Source organism: Cuculus canorus, chromosome 5 (assembly GCF_017976375.1).
Source record: "Cuculus canorus isolate bCucCan1 chromosome 5, bCucCan1.pri, whole genome shotgun sequence".
NCBI classification, from domain to species: domain Eukaryota; kingdom Metazoa; phylum Chordata; class Aves; order Cuculiformes; family Cuculidae; genus Cuculus; species Cuculus canorus.
This window is the reverse complement of record NC_071405.1, coordinates 53,285,354-53,306,293: the sequence shown is the minus strand read 5'-3', so window position 1 is coordinate 53,306,293 and position 20,940 is coordinate 53,285,354. Positions and strand designations below refer to the sequence as shown.

At 38.4% G+C, this 20,940-nt stretch overlaps 1 protein-coding gene across 1 annotated transcript in view; it reads left to right on the top strand.

The window, feature by feature from the left end:
* SPTBN5 (spectrin beta, non-erythrocytic 5) overlaps window positions 1-20,940 on the top strand; it is a 95,389-nt gene that overhangs the window by 48,340 nt on the left and 26,109 nt on the right. The window contains exons 34-44 of the mRNA XM_054069165.1: window positions 4,928-5,032; window positions 6,105-6,290; window positions 8,933-9,088; window positions 9,699-9,890; window positions 10,540-10,635; window positions 13,243-13,361; window positions 13,872-13,986; window positions 15,824-15,937; window positions 17,049-17,170; window positions 17,818-17,980; window positions 19,875-20,063. Of these exons, the coding sequence (XP_053925140.1) occupies window positions 4,928-5,032; window positions 6,105-6,290; window positions 8,933-9,088; window positions 9,699-9,890; window positions 10,540-10,635; window positions 13,243-13,361; window positions 13,872-13,986; window positions 15,824-15,937; window positions 17,049-17,170; window positions 17,818-17,980; window positions 19,875-20,063 (1,557 nt within the window). The remainder of the gene's footprint in view (window positions 1-4,927; window positions 5,033-6,104; window positions 6,291-8,932; window positions 9,089-9,698; window positions 9,891-10,539; window positions 10,636-13,242; window positions 13,362-13,871; window positions 13,987-15,823; window positions 15,938-17,048; window positions 17,171-17,817; window positions 17,981-19,874; window positions 20,064-20,940) is intronic.

The following is a 20,940-nucleotide window of genomic DNA, read 5'->3' as shown; positions in this document are numbered from 1 at the left end:
GATACTGCCCTTTACTAGGGGAAATGAGGGAATTTAGTTTCCATAGCATCTCGACTTTGGATATCCCAGGAAAGTTTCTAGCAGAGAAACTCTGGGGAGCTTAAGAAGAACTTAGTTTGTCTTCAGTTAAGTGTTCTATAGGTAAATATTTTAATTATAATGTTGTATGGGCACAAGATTCCGGTCTAACACCTACTACTTACAGGATAGGGATCAAGCCTGCAAATTTTGAAGAATGAGAAGATAGATGGGAGGAAGGAATTGTAGCAGTAATGGGAAAACAAACACTGACTTGTCTCTGTGCATTTTACCATGTACATATCCAGTATCAGGTAATTAAATTCTCACATTGATGAGACAGCATACAGTGTGAGGGAAGAAGGAAACTTTGAATTAATTTAACATTAGAATTTTGTATGCAAATTCTGACGTCAAAGGCCAATAATACACTGATGTCAGTATTATGGAAAAGGTGTATTTGTTTTTTATTAACTACTACAGTGTTCTATTCCACTTATCAGTTGTAGTACGACACCTCACTATAACTTTTACTAAAAGAAGCATAGTACAATGTGTTTGTGAACCATATATAATCATTATATTAAGCTCATTTATTTACTTTGCTAAAACAAATTATATTTTTTTCATTAATTCTTTTTTTGTATTTACTTTTATCAGAAATAAGTCAAATCAAATCAAACCAAACTTTATTGTTATCTGTCTGGGCAAAGATTTTGGACTTGATTACATGCTTTAATTGAAGACATATAAAGCTGGGAATAATTCTGGTTTTTAGTACATTCTTAGAGCTAAAAGATTTCAGTGGAGTTCCAGCAATCTCAGTAGCAAGTGCAGGACAATCGCTGTGGGGTAAAATCAGTGGGGTTTGTTATACTGTGGAGAGCAGAAGCAGAAAAAAGAATGGATTTGCACAAATACTTAAAATATTTTTTTTCTCTAGAGGAATAAAAATTACATTAGTTGTAACACAAATTTCTTTTGGGGTTGTGTTATCTCCCGGTGTGTATAAAAGTGAAGTTGTGGTATCCAGAGGGCATAGTTATGCTAATGACTGAAATATTTCATTTAGTATCTCTCCAATAGCTAGACCTGACCTCTGCTGTAATGTAAATGTGTTTATATAGTACTGTTTTATTTAACATTAACATTTTTTAATTGGGCTTTTGTATTTAATTCTGTATTAACTTGTATATAAGAGGTCTTATGGCAATGTGGCTAAATCTAATGCTCAGAAATACTGAAAAAAAAGTAGTTAAGTAGAGTTAAAACCTCTGTTTCTGTGTTTTACGTTGTTAATAACTTGGCTATTTGCTACATGGCCCATTTCAAATCTCACACAGGAACAAGCGAACTTTGTGGTTTTAAGCATCTTTGCAAGTCTTCACTTAAAAATGAGTCCATTGAGTGGCCAATTTTCAGTGCTTTTTGTGGCTAAGCATTAAATTCTTGATGATGGGTCATGATTCATGACAGAAACAAACTTGAAAGAAAGTTTATACCTCTTGTGAGAGACCCTGGTTCATTACCGAAGGACATCTATGCAGTGTTTTATATTTGAAATCAACACGCTTCATTCAACACAAGAGTATGGGAAACGTGTCTAAAAATATTCCAATATGTCATGTAATTGGCTCAGGCCAGCATTGTGGTGTGGGAGCCAGTTTCCTTTTTGCTTTCAGATTGGTATAACAAATGCTTAAATGATAAAAAAATATTGTGGTTCTGATACTAGTAACTGCTTTCATAAAATTTCTGTTTGGAAGCTGAATGGAGAGGTTTTACCTCACCAGCTCTCCAAGTAGCACTCTTAAATGCTACTGGGACTGCTTTCTTCTAAGGGTATTGACATCATGTGTCCTGTAAGGTATGCAAGCCAGATTTCTTTTGCACTAGTTTTCTTTCTTAGTATTAAAACCTGTGTTCCCAAAAGCATTGGGCTTCTGCTTAGAGGACCTGGTGCAAAGCTTTTAAAAGTCGGGAGGACTTCTTCCCACTTCTCTAACAGCTGAAGGAATGGGGCTTTGAATGCTCAGTATTATCGGTGTCTAGTGATTTTCAAGGGAAGGCAGGCACTGAGCACTCCAGTGGCAGCTGCTTATGACTCACCATCCCACTCTCTTGCTCTCAGATGTCTCTGTTATCTTTTTCCAAAGAAAGTAATCATCTTTACCAGGAGATTGTCCCTTGCCTTTTTCTTCCAGCACATATATAAAAGTGGGAAAACAAATGACTGTTTCTACAGGTATCACAGAATTTACAGTTTCACTGCTAACAGTTAAATAAAGGTTCTGTAATGATATGTAGAAAATTATGGGAATTTTCTGTTTCCTCAGGTAAAACTTTTCTAACTATAGATGGTAGATATGCCATAAAATATGACAGAGAAGCTACAGTGCTTTTAAAGCAGCATTTAAAACACCAAAACAGAGATGCAACATGTAGCTCTATGTTTGTGTACCCCAAAGAGGAGTTAGTTTCAGCCAAAAACCTTTTATTTCACTCTTAATAAAAGCAGTATAAATATGGATTGTAGTTATATGTGGTTCAACAACACGCTACAGTAGACAAAGCAGGAGCTCACACAGGTGGAGACCTTCCTCTGCAAGAGCAAACCAAACCGAAAACCACCCTAACAAAAAAAGCTGTCTTAATTTCATACACTTGATGAGTAGGATAGATCAAAAGATTCAAGTCTGAATGACAGAATACCTGCCTTCTGGTGGAGGTTGTAGTTAACATACAGAGGCATAATGGAGGCACTAATGTTAATTTCTTTCTTTAAGCTTGTTATTGGTTTATGGGCCAAATTTATTAAAAACTTGAGTCTGTTGTACAGTGGCCTTTCCCCCCTTCTTGACAGTGATTACTGTGTTGGATTTGCTCACCTGTCTTCTGATACTTGGCATGGATTAGTATAGAGCAGTTTGAACATCTGGCCTGGGCCAGATTCTTCTGATTCTTTGGTGTGTTTTTCTGTATATGCAAAATATTCCTCTTATTAACTCCCAAAAAAGTGAACCAGAAAGTCAGGACAGGTTTGGCTGTCAGTCCTCTTAGCCACTGCTTCCAAGGAAGGCTGAGTGGCAGCAGCAGTAACAAGGTTCATTGACCAGCTGGAGCTAAAGGTGACAAAGCAAGGTAATGACTGTAATGACTGAAATCTGGGGTCTGTCCAGGAGTACCAGGGCAGGGCTCAGCCTTCACTCTATTCTGTTTCCTTCCTGCCTCTCAAATCTTTCAAGCTATATCACTGATCTCAAATTCTTCTTCCATCTCTGCTAATTGCACTTAACCCATGTAGAGCTACTGGTGGGAATTTCTCATCCTTATCCAAATCCTTACAGATCCATGAGCTCACAGAATGGATTACATGGTACTACATCCCAACTGATAAATGCAGTCTCTCGTAGCAGCCCGAACTCCAACAATCGTCCGGTCATAATCATTCCTCTGAGAACGTTGTCCACACATAATTTTTGCTCATGTCCTATTAGCGCCTCTGACTGGGGTTTTTGCCCTGATGTTGCCTCAACATTGAATAAGGAAAAAAACTATGGGCAATTAAATCCACTGGAAAATAATAAATTCCTACTGGCCTGCAGATAAGGGCTTTCTTTTCTTCATAATAGATAACTACATTGTTTTTTCTTTTGCATCTGACAAAACTGCATGTAACAGTATGCATAAAGAAGGAATTGAGAAACTAGTTTTCTTAACACTGGAAGAGTCAAGAAGACAGAGTGGTGCCTATAAAGATGTATGTGGAGTAGCTAGAGAAGGTTCTCACAGTGTTAAAAGCAAATACCTCAGAGGTTAGCTTTCTTAAAACTGCATTTGTTATTACAGACTAAGTTCTTTCTGTATCAGAGACTTATAGGACAGAAAGTAATTAAAATTAATACAGGCAAACTGGAGAGATAGCCTGAAAACAATGACAGACGTAATGCACTTGTTACAGGTGTAAGCTATGACATATTTCAGGAATAATCAGCTGCATAAATACTGGAGGGGGGCAAGCTGGTCTGATAGTAGTTCTTCTGAAAAGCTTCCGGAAGCTCACAGTAAATCACCAGTTATACTTGCATTCATGATGTTGTGGAAAATATAAGCACCATACATAGATGCATATGGAACATCACAGATTAAAAAGCACACATAAGCTCTCTGCTGACAGCCTTATTGCTCATTGCCACTTATTGCATAGAGTATTTGGAATGATGTTTCAAAATAGGAGGAAATGGAAAAAAACTAGAGGAAAGTAAAATATTCTTATCACAGTCAAGAGGACACTGCCTTTGTGGAATGATTGATCAGATCAGAGTAGTTTCAGCCTAGAGAAGATAGAAATTCTGGTATGCAAAAAGCCTACAAACATGTACAAGGCTGAAGTAAAGGAAAAGGAATTGTGTCCTTTCTGTGATGAAGAGGACGGTATGTAATGGGGTGAAGTGTTAGCCATGCATTGTCAGGCTAGATAAATGGAAAATCTTGCTAATGGTAAAGGTAACAAAGCACTGGCATAAATTGCTGAAGGGGGCTGCAAAGTCTCTGTTATTGGAATCTTCTAAGAAGGAATCATACAGACATCTGTCAGACATGTCAGTGTTGATTTTGCTTTGGATTACAAGGGTGGCTTTTACCTCTGGAATTCATTGCCAGCCTTGTGACTTAGTGATTGTGATAAGCATTGATAAGTCACCTTCCTAAGCTTGACCTGTTAATGCTTATCTTTCTTGCTCAAGACCTTGGAGCTCTACTATTTAATTTCCAATTTCAGTTGCCTATTGTTCCTTTTTTGCCTCTTAAGTGTACCATCAACTGCATGGTTAACACCTCTTCTCACATTTATGAATCAGGTTTATGTCATAATTAATCCACTGAGAAAAATGTTAAACTTTTTTTATAGATTTATTTGAAAAGCAGTGACCTTGGAAGCTCTGTGGATGAAGTAGAGCAACTGATAAGGAAACATGAGGCTTTTGAGAAGCTTCTGGCCTCACAAGATGAGAAGGTACAAAAAACTAAAAAATATTCTACCAACCCACAAGCTCAAATGATTTATTTTTTTTTAATACCGTGACACATTAAATTGCTAATAGGTGTTATGTGTTCAAATCATAGAGAAAATGGGGAAGCTTAGTCAAATAAGAGGCAGAGCAGTGGAGAACAAGTATTAAATGCTCCATGCCAAAGTCCTGCCTGTGTTTCCTTGCAGTAGACAGGAAAACCACTTAGTAAGTTGAATAGTGGGACTTAGCAGAAGAAATATTTAAAGCAGGCCATGTTGTGTGTTATGGATATCAGAAGTTTCTGCTTTTTTCATGAAAAGAAAAAAGCAGTAGCCTTTAAAGCAAGTAAAATACAGTAGGTGAGTGGGAATGACTTTGTCCAGTTATTTAAATATACGCTTGGTATACAATGTCTGGTATACATTGGCTCCCCTCTTTGCACTTTTCGAATAGATGTTGAATTGCCCACCCTCATGTAAAGGAATCTGCCTGGCTGGTGGCCACCACCAGAATTCTCCCAGGCTAGGGCTAAACTCAAACCTGGGACTGTGCCTGAGTTCCCCAGAAGGAATGAGCTGTCAGAACCTGTGCCAGCTCTCTGCCAGACTGATTGCTTATGTGGAAAGCTGCGTTCCAACACCTTCCCTGGAGGTGTTTAAGGAACGGGTGGATGAAGTGCTTAGGGACATGGTTTAAGGGAGTGTTAGGAATGGTTGGACTCGATGATCCAGAGGGTCCTTTCCAACCTGGTGATTCTATGATTCTATGATTTCCACAAAGCAATAGAGCCTGAGCACTCATGGGTGTCAGGCTTTCTCCTTTATTCCTTGCACTGGATGATCAGTGGCATAAGCAGCCAGAGTGTACTACAGAGACCCATGACAAAGATGTCATAGATGTAACATAGTACAGGGTGAGGTGAGGTTTGGGGAATGCTAGTTAATTTGTCCTTGCTATTCTTGGTTCATTAGAGAAAAAAAAAGAAATTCTTTTAGGTATGGAAAGAAGCCTGTTTTTTGTTTATTTCATACACGTGGAAGCAAAAAAGTAATTTCAGATTTGTTGTCTCCTCAGATGATGTCTCTTCAAGAACAGGCAAGCAGGCTACAAAAGGTTGGTGGACTGGAAGGAGTAAAGATCCAATCCAAACTAAATGCCATTCATGAGAGGAAGCAGCAGATCAAGGATCTAGCCCAGAGTAGGAGAGAGAAGCTGCAGACTGCCTTTCTTCTGGCACTCTTCTACCAGAACTTGGAAGAGGTAAGAGGATTTTAGACTGGTATAGAGGTGGAAGGCAGAGGGGATGTTAAATTGCAGAGACGAGTTTTTTTATTTAGCTGTGAAATAAATAAGGTCATTTCTTGTTCTTATTTATTAGGAGAACAAGTTCCAAAGCTCGGGTCCCACTCCCCTGAAAACTCTCCCTCCTCTTAAGTGATTTCTATTGACCAAGTGAAATCTTTTGTGTCAGAACAAAACAGTGATCACAGTGTTAAAATTCTCCTAGTTACTCTCTAGAAGCAATTACACAGAGCACTACGCACGTCGGTACCAAGACTACACAGTCTATGATTATTATGAGGTGATGGAGAGCTCAGCATCCTGTGATCTGCTTAGAAGGCTAGCTGATGCAGTTTGTACCCTTCTCAGGACACAGGACTTAGGTTTTTCTGCACAAAACCTGCAACAGCTAACTGAGGAGGTCACATACAGCTCACAAAGTAGGTTATACTCTCCTACAGCAGAAATAGGGTGCTTCTCTAGTCCCAAAAGGAGGCAGATTTATAGACCATCCTGTTGTCAGTCTGTACGTCAGTATTAACATGGAAGGAAAATACACAGCTTGCTACGAAGAAATGTGTATTTGTTTAAGTTATTGCAGGAAAAAGGTCATAAAGTTGAAATTTTTTACTTCTAAGGTTGGATATGAGTTTTAATGCTGACTCTGAAACTGGCTCATCTTATTAGTAGCACTTAACTTCCTTTCCTTTTCGCTCTCTGTACAAGAGAATAAAACATTTACTACTTTATCTTAGAAGAGTAAGAGAGATTTAGTTGTCTTTAAATGTCTAGAACAGGCATATCCCTTCATATGCTTTTAGTACTTCTGGTTCATTAAAAATCAAAGTAATTTACAAAGGTTTGTACTTTTAAGGGTACAGTAACTGATGGTTTGAAAATGTAGGTTTCTAAATTGCTAGTGCCCAAGTTTTTTATGAATCTCATAGAAATAAGCCTGGTTCCATGTGCCAGCACTAAGCATAACACTAGTCTCACTATTGTTTTCAATAAAGTAAAAATGCCTGTCCAGACAATCATAAGTCTTTCTATAAAAAGATCTTGGGACAACAGACCAGCCGTGCTTCACATCTGAATGTGAACACCAGACCAGGAGAAGGATCTCTTACTCTCTTTATCTATCTAAGTAAGCCTTAAAATAAGCCAAGCCACTAAAAGTGCACATATGATTTTGTTTGAATAGCTTTGCTCAGTTTGTCATTAAGCCATTGCTTATTATTAAAAAAGTAGGAGAGAAATCACCCTTTAACTGGCTATATGCAGAGGATTCATTTGTTTCTCATCCTAACTCTATGAGTTGAGCCTCTGGATGAGCCTCTCCTATACAAATGAGAAGTCAGTTAAGTGACGCTAAAACATTAACGTGTAGCAGAGTAACGGGAGAAGGCCCTGGCTTGTGAGAAGGGTGTCAGAAATGAAAACAGCAGATGATAGTGTGCTGTCCTTGGCAACCTTGACATAAGGCTCCTGCTTCAGTCTTAAACTGTGCTTTGGAAGGGAACAGTTTCTGGAGAGCTTGCTGCAAAGTGAAAGCCATTTCTGTTATTGTTTATAGGATATCAGCAGCTGAAGCAACACTTTAAATCATTAATTAACTGAGAAAGTCTTCCAGTTGACAGTTCTTGTGTGCATGTAGCACAGTTCCATAAGGACAGCCAAGTTGCTTTGAAACTGATAAATTTGGCTTCAAATTGCTGTTCTTGTGTTGTCAAAACATTAGGTTACTTCAGTGTTTTGAGGACAAAAGGATCAGTTACAACACATCAAGTGTTTAGCTCTCAGTGTTTTGATAAAAAGAAAATATTTCCTTTACTGCTAAGGTTTAGTAGACTTTAAAGAAAGCTTAGAGGTTTAGTAGACTTTAAAGAAAATTGCAGAAAACTCACTATTTTATTGCCCGTTTTATTCCGTGTATGTTTAAATCCCCTGACAAAGATTTTACTAAGAGAAACACATAACCTTGGCTTTGTTAGTCTTCAGAGTTCACTTGCTTATCTGAATCTGATGCTCCAGACTAGGCCATTTTTATTTTTATTTTCAAATAATCTGACTAGTACTTGGCCCCATCAGTAAGGCGTTATTTGCTTTGCATTTTCCGTTTACGTCTTACAACATTGCTAAGATCAGGAAGTGTAAGTGGTGTTTTGTAGCTGAGGCACAGAATTCTTCAGAATCTTAACCCAGCTTACAGGTGGGTCAATGACAGAGACAGGAGATGAAACTCAGAGCCCTATATTCAAGGTTCAGCTGTCATAATCTCATTTTAAATATGTCTACCATGTCAAAGCTGTATATCTTCTCAAGGATTCTCTGTATCTAACCCACAAGATTGTACAATGTGTTTATAGCTTGCGATAAAATTTGACATATTCGAGGAATTTTTCACAATTCTTGTAGTTAAATAAAAATTATTTTCATCCCTACCTGCTTTTATTTCCTATCAAGTAGAATAGTTTCAAAACTGAAGAGCCGCCTCGGCTGTCAGCTCCCAGCTCAATCTGCCTAGGCCTGGCATAGACAGTTGCATAGAGCAGTGTTTTGGGAGGAGACCCCAGCACAGCATGTAATCGTCATGCTAACTCTGATGCCTCACACTACTGCAGGCAGAAGACTGGATCAGTGAGCGTATGAAGAAGTTAGAGGATCCTTCCACACAAGACCACCGCAATCTGCAAGTCAAAATGAAGCTGCTGCAGAAGCATCAGGTCTTTGAGGCAGAGATTCTAGCAAATGAAGAAATCATCACAGCTGCTAACAAGGTAATTCTCTCACTTTGCTAGTGTTTTTTACAAATTATTGCTGGTTATCCAAAGGAGGACAGAAAGATGGCATGAAAATGAAGGATAGCTTGTTCATTAACCTAGCTGTGTGACAAGAACCCTGTTACTAAGCCATGGAAATGTAATGCTGTTAATTTAAACAGAGAGATTTTTTAATTCTTCTATCTAGGGAACTTCTATGTTTCTCTATTGCCCAAATAGGAAGATATCACTGCCTTCTTCCTTGCCCATGGTGATTAGTCCTACAAAAGGTAACTAGGATTTCATGACTGATTTGCAAACATTCTTGTAGAAACTCAGTGAATCACATAGTGGAAGGACACAATCACGTGTAATACCTACCTTGGTGCTCCCACTCTATAATGTTATTGCTAGCTAGATTCAAACCCTGGTGTTCTTGATTCCCTCCAGACACAAAATCTTTCAAGCTGAGCAGCACCATTTGGGCAGTAAAATTTATATCAGTAATTAATTGTGCAGTTCATGTTAGGAAAGTGAGAGAGTCTTTCTAGAAAAGTCAGATAACATGGTAAACACATCAAAAACTAGTGGCAATCTTCATTTCTAATTTCTTCTTATGAATGGGAAGAAAGGAGAAGTCCTGGTATCAAAAGGCCATCCAAAATCAGCAGAGATCCGTCGCCAAGTCCGCATGCTTCAGGAGCATTGGGAGCAGTTGAAGAGAGCTATTGCTGCCCGTGGAAAGATGCTGGAGGACAGCCGGGACTTCCTAGAACTTCTCCAGAAGGTGGATCAGGTGGAAGCCTGGATTAGGGAGAAGGTAAATGGATTCTAGTGTTTAACCCAAGCAGCACACTAGAGACTTGCTATTTAGCAGTGAGCTTCTGATAAATGTGTCATCCTCTATCATATATTCTTAGTGGCTTTTTCCTAGAAGTATTGTGACATGTTCTTCAAACACTCTACAAGGAACAATTCAACAAATTCTAAAAAATTTCTGAAATGTTTCCATGCCAGAGTCAGTTAGATAGTATTAACACATGTTCTCATGTGAAATGTGCACAAAAGAGATTGTGATTATCATTGGTGATCATTTTGCATTCTTGTGTGTCTCTGTCAAAACAGAGAAATGAAAGCAGACTAGAATGGAAGAGACTTGAAGCATTAGGCAACTGGCACTCACTCTCATTGTGTATCAAATCTGCAAGTTTCTCTTTGTAAGAGTGAAGGAAAAGTCACTTGATCCGCTAAGTTTTCATTCAGAGGTTACTTCTATAATTGATAATAAAGAGGGAGCTGGGATTAAATCTCATAATTATCTAAAAATCAGAAGACACTACTTCAGAAGCTGTAAATCAGTGATTTACAAACACATCACAGAACTGGTTGCATTAGCATAACCACTGGGATGTACTGTATTCTTGTAATCTTAGCCTGAATGTCTACCTGTCTGCTGCTTCTTCCCCTAGGAAGTCATGATCAATGTAGGTGATGTAGGAAATGACTATGAACACTGCCTGCAGCTCATGAAAAAGCTGAATGAGTTTCGTGGAGCACCATCAGGGGTAAGAGGTGTTTTCCTTGTGCATTCTTTGTGTGGCTGGAAGCAGCAGATCCTTTTCAGCTCAGCAATATATCCAGGTAGATGACCTAGTTCCAGTACCCTGAGGAGGTGAAAAATCAGGGGGATAGGAAGCATTAACACTTTATAAGCCATTGAAATAGATAGACTCTTCCCTCTTTGTGCCTTCTGCTTAGATGATTTATAAACAGAGCTGTCAGGGACCCATGAAACAACCTAAAATTCTGAGCTGCATCACATGACAGGAAAGCTGGCTGTAGGAGCCTGAATTTGATCAAATTTCCATTTTGATTGATGCAGTCTGCAAATCAGAGTGAGTTCCACCCAGAAGTGGATTAAAAGTGATTATTTCAGCCACGTTCATTTGAATCTGAAAGCTGATATAGACCTTCCATGAACAAGCTCACAAATTAAAAAAAAAAAAAATTACCAGTTCCTCCATTTCTCTCCCTTATTTCTCCTTTCACATCCTCCTGAGGAACAGCCAAGTTTCTCACATTCCTTCATTCAAATGAAGCACATATATTTGGGGGAATTTGTTTATACAGCTCATGTGGTAGGACATAGTCATTCATCATCAGACACTTAGTAAAATAGAGCAATGGTTTACGCTTCGGATAGCAGCCTTGTGACAAGACAGCTACACAGTTCATCCTTCTGATGGTGCTGAATCATGTCAGTTGCCTCTCTTGCCCTTGGTGAGATGTACTAACCTGGGCACCAAGCCTTGGGAAAGCTGGGGAACAGGCCCTGCCACAACAAGGGCCTCCATGTGATGTGCTACAGCTCTCACCGTGAGAACTGTGAGGTCCTGCATCAAGGGGAAGCATTTGCAGCAGCCTCTTGTTCTCTCCATGTAAACTGCTACAGATGCAGACTAACAGGTCTGAGTGTTGTGCAGAAAGATTACTGTGCTGATTTGCTAATCTGGAAGCTGTGAGGAAAGTCTGGAAAAAGATGTGTTAGGGCTTTGTAACGAAAACTCTAATATTCTCTCCTAGTATTCTTTATCCTCTGCTTGCCTGCTATCTCTTTACCACTTCCTGTTATGACAGTTCCCAAGTTCTATTTCTGCTGCCTAATAGCTGGAGACAATCCTCTTCTATGCAAAGTAACAGCATAGATGTGCCTGACACCTGGGAGAAAATCCTGAACTGCCTTTCCAGAGGTTGGCAGAATTTCCTATGACAGTGCATTACGACTCAATTTGGGTAGAGACCCAAAATGCTTAAGCTTCAGCACAAGGGAATTAGTGAACTGAAGAGACCTTCATTGGTCCTTCAGTTCTGAACTGTGAGCTGAGGGGTGGAGCAAGGGCTCTGCTGCAGGTTGTAGCAGCCAAAAGGAGGGTGGTGAAAGAGATAGAAAGAACCCAGTATCCTAGTCAGCATAAGGTAGATTTGATGTGCCACAGGAAGCCCTTGGCCCTACATGCTGCCAGCCTGTAGCCACTGCTCCTGCATCACTCTGAACATGGCTTCTACAGAAAAAGGCTGGGACAACAATACCTACAGAGCCGATGTGTGGTACAAACAAAAGCTCCTGGCAGTGTGCGCATTCATCTTGAGATCAGACTAGGGAGCAATCATCCTGCATTGGTGGCTGCCAGATTTTCTGCTCATTCTCTGTCACATAGTGCTGCTATTATTTCACAGGAGAGGAAACTGTGGGTTTTCTGAAGAATATCCGTCTGTCTTCTGATTTCTCCTGTTTACTTTATAGCGGTGTGTAATATTAAAGCACATATGGAAGCATGCATGATGGTATGGATGTAGCATAAATAAAATACAAATGGAGTCAATATGCCTATTAACAGTGTGCTGGCATCTTGCAGCTGCGCTTCCTCTACACCAGTTATTAATGTCTCCCTCCTAAGCTTGTGATTTACTGGCCTTAGAAAATTAGAGAATGTTTTTGAACTTTGAAGCAGTGTTCAGTGTTGTCCATCTGTCATGCTCCAAAAGAACAGTTATTCCACTATAGTCCAGATTATATGTGCAATGTGCAAATATTATCCTTTCTATGGCACGTACATGGGAAACAAGTTGTCTCAAAGACTTAGCATACCTTTCAAAATGCAGTGATGTTGCTTTAGAACAAAATGCAATGGCATGGGTTGTCCGGGTTTCTCCATTGTCCACAGCACAGAAGGCACTTCTGATTAGAAGCTTATCTAGAACAAGCAGCGAATAGGCCAAGGAGCCACACGTCACTAACTGTTTGACAAAGGAACAATCTGCCACACATTCCACAGCAGTCACCTATGTAATCAGCAACTGCATCTATGTGTCCTCAACAAATAAGCACTTGCTGGAATGCCTTGGTTAGAAATGAAGCTCTGAAAGTCCTCATCCAGACCTAGATCGTTATTGTAACTATAGTCATCAATGTCCTTTCTTACCTTTACTGTCTTCTCACAAGGGACTGGTAACACCAGCATTTGTAGGAGAGTAAACCCCTGTGCCTGAAATGTTTGGTAGTGAGTTAAAACCCTTGCTTCTTTCTGTTATTGTTGGTTTTCTTGTCTCAGTGGAATACTCAGTCACAACCATGTTGTACATGTACCTTTGTTCCTTTCCTCACTTTACAGGAGACAACAGTGGATGATGCTCACATCAGGGCTATTAATGCCCTGGCCATGAAACTGGAGAGACAGAATAGGGAAGAAACAAAGACAATATATGAGCGCCGGAAACAACTCAATGAGAAGTGAGTATGCTTTTAAAGCCTCTGTGTAAAGCAAAAGCAAGTGAAGATTAGGTTCTTTGGACTGGGAAAACTGGAGAAATTGCAACATATATTTTCTTAACTTCATTACTACCAAACACCAGGCACTAGAGTTGCCTTCCAAGACTACAGAGAAGCTAGCCAGAAGGATTTCTAATCCAGCAGGGCCAAAGTGATGTTTCTGGCCTTGGAGGTAATTATGCTGTTTCACAACATTTTTTCACACACTAGATCCATGAAGCTAAGACACTTCCATCTGTTTATATTGTTGCCCTGGTGAAGTGCATATTGCTTTTGCTACCGCACAGCCTGTTAGCTAAGAACCAAAAGCATAAATAGAGGGACTGTGAAGTTATTGAGGGTTTAAGGAAACTGGGTCAATACTTTTTAGCTTTTAACTCCTGTATCATCTTGAAAACTTGGAATAAATATTACTAGATATGGAAATTTTCACCTCTAAAATGCGCCTCTAAATATTTTTGTCAATAAAAGGTGGAACAGTTTCCATGGTAACCTGAATGCATATAGGAAGAAGTTAAAAGGAGCCCTGGAGATTCATGCCTTAATCAGAGAAATCGATGATATCACAGAAAGAATTACTGAGAAGGTAAGTTCTCATATTTTGATTAATTGAAATGGCAGAATGTTCTGTTTTGGCAACAGCGATAAACCCAGGCATATCAGTTGCTAGAGATATACCGAGTGTCCAGCAGTGACCTTTGATGGTTGTCTGTATACCAAGTTTGTAGGAAGGATGAAATGTCATTAAACACTGAAGAATTATCAACTCTAAGGCTTTCACTGTTCAAAAGGTACTTTTGAAATGTATTGTGAGAAATTACAGATTAGAGTCTGCAATAAAAGGTATACTGTCTTTCCCAATTGGGAGATTACAGAGAAGAGGAAGCTGGATCCGTCTTGGAGGTTCATAGTGAAACAGTGAGAGTTGGTGGGTACAAGTTGCAACAAGAAAAAATCTAAATAGGTGTGAAGTGAAAAAAAAAATTATGAGATTGATTAAACACTCAAACAGGCTGCTCAGAGAGAGTGTGAATTCTCTGCCCTTGGAAACATTCAAATCTCAACCAGATCCTGAGCAATCTGATCTAAGGTGGACCTACTTTGGGCAGGCATTGGACAAGTTGATGTTCAGAGGTTCCTTCCAACCTAAATTATTCTGTGATTCTATAATTCTAGTTAATGGTCTCTAGTCAAATGATACTGTCTATTAAATAGTACTTATAGTATTAGGTGACTGGTTGCTCTGTCCAAAGTAGTCATCCAATGCTTTCATCCACTGTCAGTAGAAAGAAGCAGGTACTTCTAGAGCTCAGTGGGTCTGACCTGTTTTAGATATCCTCCTGAGGATGAGATAAAGCATGCTTCAGCAGTGATTCCTTTTTTCCACTAACCATGAGGAGAACTAGACAACTAATTAAGCCGCAGCATTTTTACATTTGCAGACACCTCCAGTTAGTCTGGTAAACCCTCTCACAAGAAAAGACCATAGCAAAATGCAGTAAGTATGATACAAATCCAAGGAGCTAAGGGACTAGCAACTATTTTTGGTTGTGTTACCAATACAGGTGCATATCTCCTTCAGACAGTGCTGAGGCAAGTCAGCTCTGAATACCAAGAGCTGGTTAGATGAGCTACCATAGAGCTTTTTCTGAATTATCTACTTGAACAGAGCAACTTCTTGATTTCCACATTCAAAGTTAGTTCTTTCAACACTGGCTTGTATACTTCTCCCTGTGATGCAATGCAGACATATTAAATTTGCAACCTTGAAAAGTTGTATAAAAAACTTATTCAGAAAATGGAGGTAAAAATTATTATCCTAGATTACAGTGTTGAGATTAATAGAGAAAAAGGCTGCATAAGAATATTATATCTTCCACATAGCTAATGACATTAATTTAACTCTAAGACACTAGGTAGATGCATAGTGCTACTACTTAAGATTACAAGGCTGTTGGTTAGAAAATTTTGTGACAGTTTTTACAAAAGTATTTCTTCATTTTCTGGTATTTCATTTCTGGTAGGATTCTGAGGGCCAGTTTTATTCTTCATATTTTCATAAAACATTCTTGAAAATTTCTGTGCCACAATTTTATGGGAAATATTTCACTTTTTTGATTTATGGAAAAAAAAAGGGGGGGGAAGAAAGACTGAAAAATGCAGGGAAGCATTCCTGTCTTCATTTTATAAGTGAATGGATACAGGCACGTTAAATAGGATTTCAGCCATTCAAAGAGTTGTGAATTCTGTTACATCTCTGTAAGAAGTGCAGAAAAGATGCCCTGTTGATATTTAAGAGAACAATAAGAACATTCAGGTGGCAATAATAAGAAGGGAAGGAGGACAGTATTTGAAAGAACTAAGATATGATCCTTCTGCTCTTTGTCATCTTCACCATTTGTACATCCTACTGCCATTTCCAGAGTGTACTGATACAAACACTGGATTATGGGAAAGATGTGGAGAGTGTGGAAAACCTGATTCGAAGGCATGAAGAAATGGAGAGAGAAATCAGTGTTATTAAGTCCAAAATGGAGGTAAGAAGTAGGAAAATACGAGGATACTCTAAAAAAGTTCTTTTGTGCTTATTGGAAACAGGGTGCAAACATCAGAATAACTTTTCAGCTTCATTAGTATGAATTGCACTGCAGTGCAAATGCAGCACAGATCTCTTCTTAGTAAAATACTGTGGTGATTAATCCTACTTTATTTCAAACGTTGTTCTACCTCATGAACCAAGTCTAAGAAGATAAATCCCTTTTTAACATTAACTGACTCTCTGGCCCTCAGCTGCCAGCCAGATAAGACTGTTCTATATTTTTTTTTGAAAGTGTGGAATCCAAATTTAACTCCCCATCTTTCTCTCAGTTTCTGTACTGACTTGAACCAAAATCACAAGACTAGTTCTGTTTAGAACTAAATTGCAAAGCCCACAGTGCATGTAGCTTTATGATACAGACATAAAACCCAGAAATCTTAGGTTATAACTGCCTGCCTGATCATTTCTGCCTTTTGTGAAATGTCCAGCTTACATCATTTAGGACTAATCTTGAGCATAAAATATGTGTCTGAGTGCCTATATAATGACGTATCTTAATAAAAAGAAATGTTTTCAGCTGAGCCATAGTGGTAGAAATCCTATGACAATTTCTCATGGTTTTCACTGTTGGCCAGAGTGTTAAGCCTCTTCATACAGAAAATATTTTTGCAAACTTTCTCTAAAGTTTTTCTTCAGAGTTGTATCCAAGTGGTGACAATATGTGTGATACTTTCACACATTGTGACTCTGTTAGGTAATTCTCGTATGAAATGTGGGTGATTACTCATCAGCATTCCACGAATAGCATTAGCGAGGTAGTATGGGGGAGTGCTGCATAGAAACAGAAGGATACGCAAAGGCTGGTGAATTTTTGGGTTTTTTGATGCTGCCACAAATACCATGTACAAAGTATAATATCTGTACTTTTCTTATGAAAACCAATATCTTTTGTGCGTATAACAAGTACTTTTGTATGTTTTGCTACTGTAACTTCAGTACCTACTTTTGAAAACTGGGATCTTAAAATGAACTACTTTTCCTGAAAGACAAACTCAGGAATGAATATAACCATTTGGCATACACTCACTCTACTGTAAATTTCTTCCCAGCCATTGGAATTGGAATCTTTCCGCCTTTCCACAAGAAATCCATCCATAAATGACAAACTGACTGTGAAGCAACAGGAGATGAAAAACAACTGGCTTCAACTCCAGGGACAGGCTAAACAAAGGTAAAAAATTCTAGTGGTCTGAATAGCTCTCAGCAGGAGCAAAGCTGCTCCCTAGAGTCTCAAATCTGCTTGCCAGGGGGCTTAAAATTTTTTGAGTATCCTTCACAAAACTTATACAGGCGGCTCAGACACCGACATTGGAACAAATGTGACTTGGTACAGGAAAAATTCCACTGATATGACTTCAGGAAAACTAATCCAATTAGTTTTTGGCTTATCCCTCTAAATAGTGTTAATAATATGCCTTCAGGCTATTGTATTAAATCTATCATGAAGCCTTTATGAAAGGCATCCATCCGGTTCTAGAAGATTTTTGTTTCTTGACTCTTTCCAAAACAAACAAATAAAAAGGCTTAGGTCTGAGCTGTAATCGTTGCTGGAAGCAAGAGTTATGAAGACTTTTTCACTGTTTTTGTCCTAATGAACTGATGTAGAAAAGAAGGTAACCATGTTGTCTCCAAATCAGTCATTTCCTGTGATTGTGGTTTAACATGGAGACTGTTGGGAGCTGTAAGGGAAAGGTGTCCTAGGAGGCTTGAATTCACTTAATTTGGCTTCTCCTAGGATATCTTCCTCTGCAATTGGAAGGTGAGAAGCAACTAGATAATTCTGTGTTGAATAATGCAAAGCTGCATCTTGTGTGGCAGGAAGGAGAAGCTGGCAGCCTCTTATCAGTTGCAGAAGTTTATCTTGGAGATGAAGGAAGTGTTAGATTGGGCCCAAAATATCAAAAGCTTGATGGAAGCAGGAGGTCTTCCTAAAAGCGCAAATGAAGCAGAGATCATGATTGAAGAGCATCAGGAGAGAAAGGCAAGTATGATCATTTCTTCCAATCAAACATACTAGGAATCTTTCCTATGGGAATTAGTTGCTGCAGACAGAACAGAATTTTGCTGCATGCATGTGTCAACAACATGGTGAAAGGACTGTTTTCATTAACAGGCTAGGGACAGAAATCATCTACGTATTGACAGACCTCTGTCTCATGAACTGTCTGGTAACTGGTGCCTCTGCAAAAAGTCTCAGAAAGCCGCAATAGCTCTCACTTGGGCTGCTGTCCAAGCCTGTAGACAACAGCTGGTTTGGTATCAAAACATGCTCACTGCTGATTTCTTTATTCATATTGCCAAAAAGTTAATGCCAGTTAATTCTAGCTTTGAGTTAGATTTGTCATGCAAATTCCATTTGCTTAAGGGGAAAATAAAAAGCACAGGGTCTCACACACAGTCGTAAATTACCATTGAATGGTACTATGCATTCTGTTCTGAAACACTTCGTATCCCAGTACTAACTACAACACAGTCTTTCGGAGGCTAATTTGACTAATGTTTTCAGTGAATTTTCTAAGAGGAGTGATACTATTAATTAACCTTAGAAAAAAGTTAATATTTTACTTTTTCCCTAGCATCATAGCTATCTTTCAGCTATTGTGTTGCCTTTTCTTCATAGTTATCTTTCTAAAATAACTTTTACTTATGTAAAAGTTACTTTTTCTAAAAATAATTTTCCTGGCATCATGCCTAATATCCAGTGCTTTGTGTGTCCCATTATTAACACAAATAATTTGTAGATTCTGATTATTTTTCTAGAGCTGCATTCAGCGTGAATTACCTGAAGTCCTCCCCACTCCCTTTCGAGAGTCTTCCATTTTAAAAATGCTCTTTCATGTCACAGTGTTGGTAATGTTTTTGCTAATAGTTCTTTGTCACAATGGAAACACCTTAAACCACTAAGGTAGCGTACTCCAAATTTAAATGGCAGCAAGATCTAAGTCTTTAAAATCCATTAGAAAAAGATCCCATATGACTCTAAGGAGACACTCACATAGAAAAAGAGGAATCCAGGAAATACATTCTTTTCTATTTGTTTGACTAAGCTAAAACTATAGACAAGACAAGAAAAATTGAGAGGTGTTTATGTTCAGGGGTGTGGCTCAAACCAAAGTCCTTAGGGGAGATTAACATTGAACACAAGGTGGCAATCTGAATAAAAAAATAGAAGCCGTGTTGTCTATGATTGGGCAACATCACCCCACAGAAAAGCCCTAAAATCAGTAGTTCTAATTTCCAACATTTCATGGTACATGCCATAGTTTTTAAGGTGGTTTCTGAGTTATGATATCATTTCAGTGCATGGTGATATATATTTTCAAATTGCAGGGTTCATAGTTGCTTGTAATGTATTTGCTTTCAGGATTCAGTATATAGATGTAAATTATTCCCCAGACCAGGTGAAAGATTTAAATGTATTTAATTTTAACACTACAAAATAAAGTAAAACCTTGTCTTTAATGTAATAATCTGATGCAAATATATTTGACAGGAGAGGAAAAATTCTAGGCCCTCTTTCTCATAATTCTCATATTAATTCATGTAGGAGGACTGGGGGCATGCGGTATAATGGATGTTCAAAACTCTGTTTGTTTATATCTAAGCATTTTCTAAGCTGTTTCTAATTTGATCCCAATTTTGATTTGTAGGAGACCAATTGTTCCTAGAGCAAAAAAAAAAATTCATTTATTGTCCACATTTATTTTTTCATAGGTAATTCTATGCTCTTCAGTAACATAGTTCAAAGATGATTGATTTTCCATACAAATATTAGTGTTGGAAAGTTACAGCCCATATTCTTCCCCTTAAGGCTTGTATTCTGAATAACTGGCATTCTGTAAACCCTTGACATCCACCTTAGTAATATATTTTAGGAGGAGATTGAAGCACGAATGGAAAGATTCAACTCTCTTAGTAATTACGGTCAAGAACTTGCCAATTGTGGTCACTATGCAACCCCTGAGATTCACCAGTACCTCTCCAGACTACAGCAAGCCTGGTCTGAATTAACCCAAACGTGGCAGAAGCAATATATAAAATTGTTTCAGGCACAAGATCTACAGGTGAGTAAGAAGAAGTTCAAGGGAGAATGCATGCCACTGGCAACTTTCCTTGGTATAAACAATAAATTTATAAGATTCTATAATATATACGTATATTTCACCAGTTTCCAGAAGGCATGCTGAGGGCCAAGCACATTCAGCAGTGGCAGGACTTTTAGAAAAGGCACCTTTACAAATCAAAGACATTTCTGTGGAATACGCACTCATATGTTTTTCAAAGGCTATAAAACTTCGCAAAATTTAGTCAAACTCTCATGCAGCTGGCAAAAGGCACATACTTAAAATGGTTCATCAATACTCTACCAGATTCTATAATGTCCCCCCCCCCCCCCAAAAATAATGGAGGCAGGCAAGTATTTAAAAAAAATTATCTGAAGTAAAATTTGGCTTGGACAGAATACTGTGTTTTCCCCTGTTTTTTCTCTAAGAAAAGAACTGGTTTGGCTGCAGTTTTCCAGAAATACTCCCCTCTAACCATCATTTCAGTTACAAAATTTCTTTTGAAATAGATTGTTGGCAAAAGTTAGAAATCTCTGTTTCAGTTATTTCTACAATGGGAATGTCAAGTACCTTAAATAACAGTGAGTGCTATGAGTCCCATCTAAAAAAGAACCTAAGCCATATGGTAAAGGCTGTTTCCATGCTTCTTTATGTAGTACATTCTACTTATTTCAGGCCATATTACAACCCTTTTTATTAGCCAATTGCCTTACATAGCATACTCTACACTATTAGCAAACAAGCTTACAAGAACTGGTATTATATCCTATGTCTTAGAAAAAAAGAAATAATCATATTACAAAAGAGAAAATTGCGATAATAATTGCTTTGCATGTGTTTTTTGTAATATCTAATGCTATTGCTATCCAGTGCTATG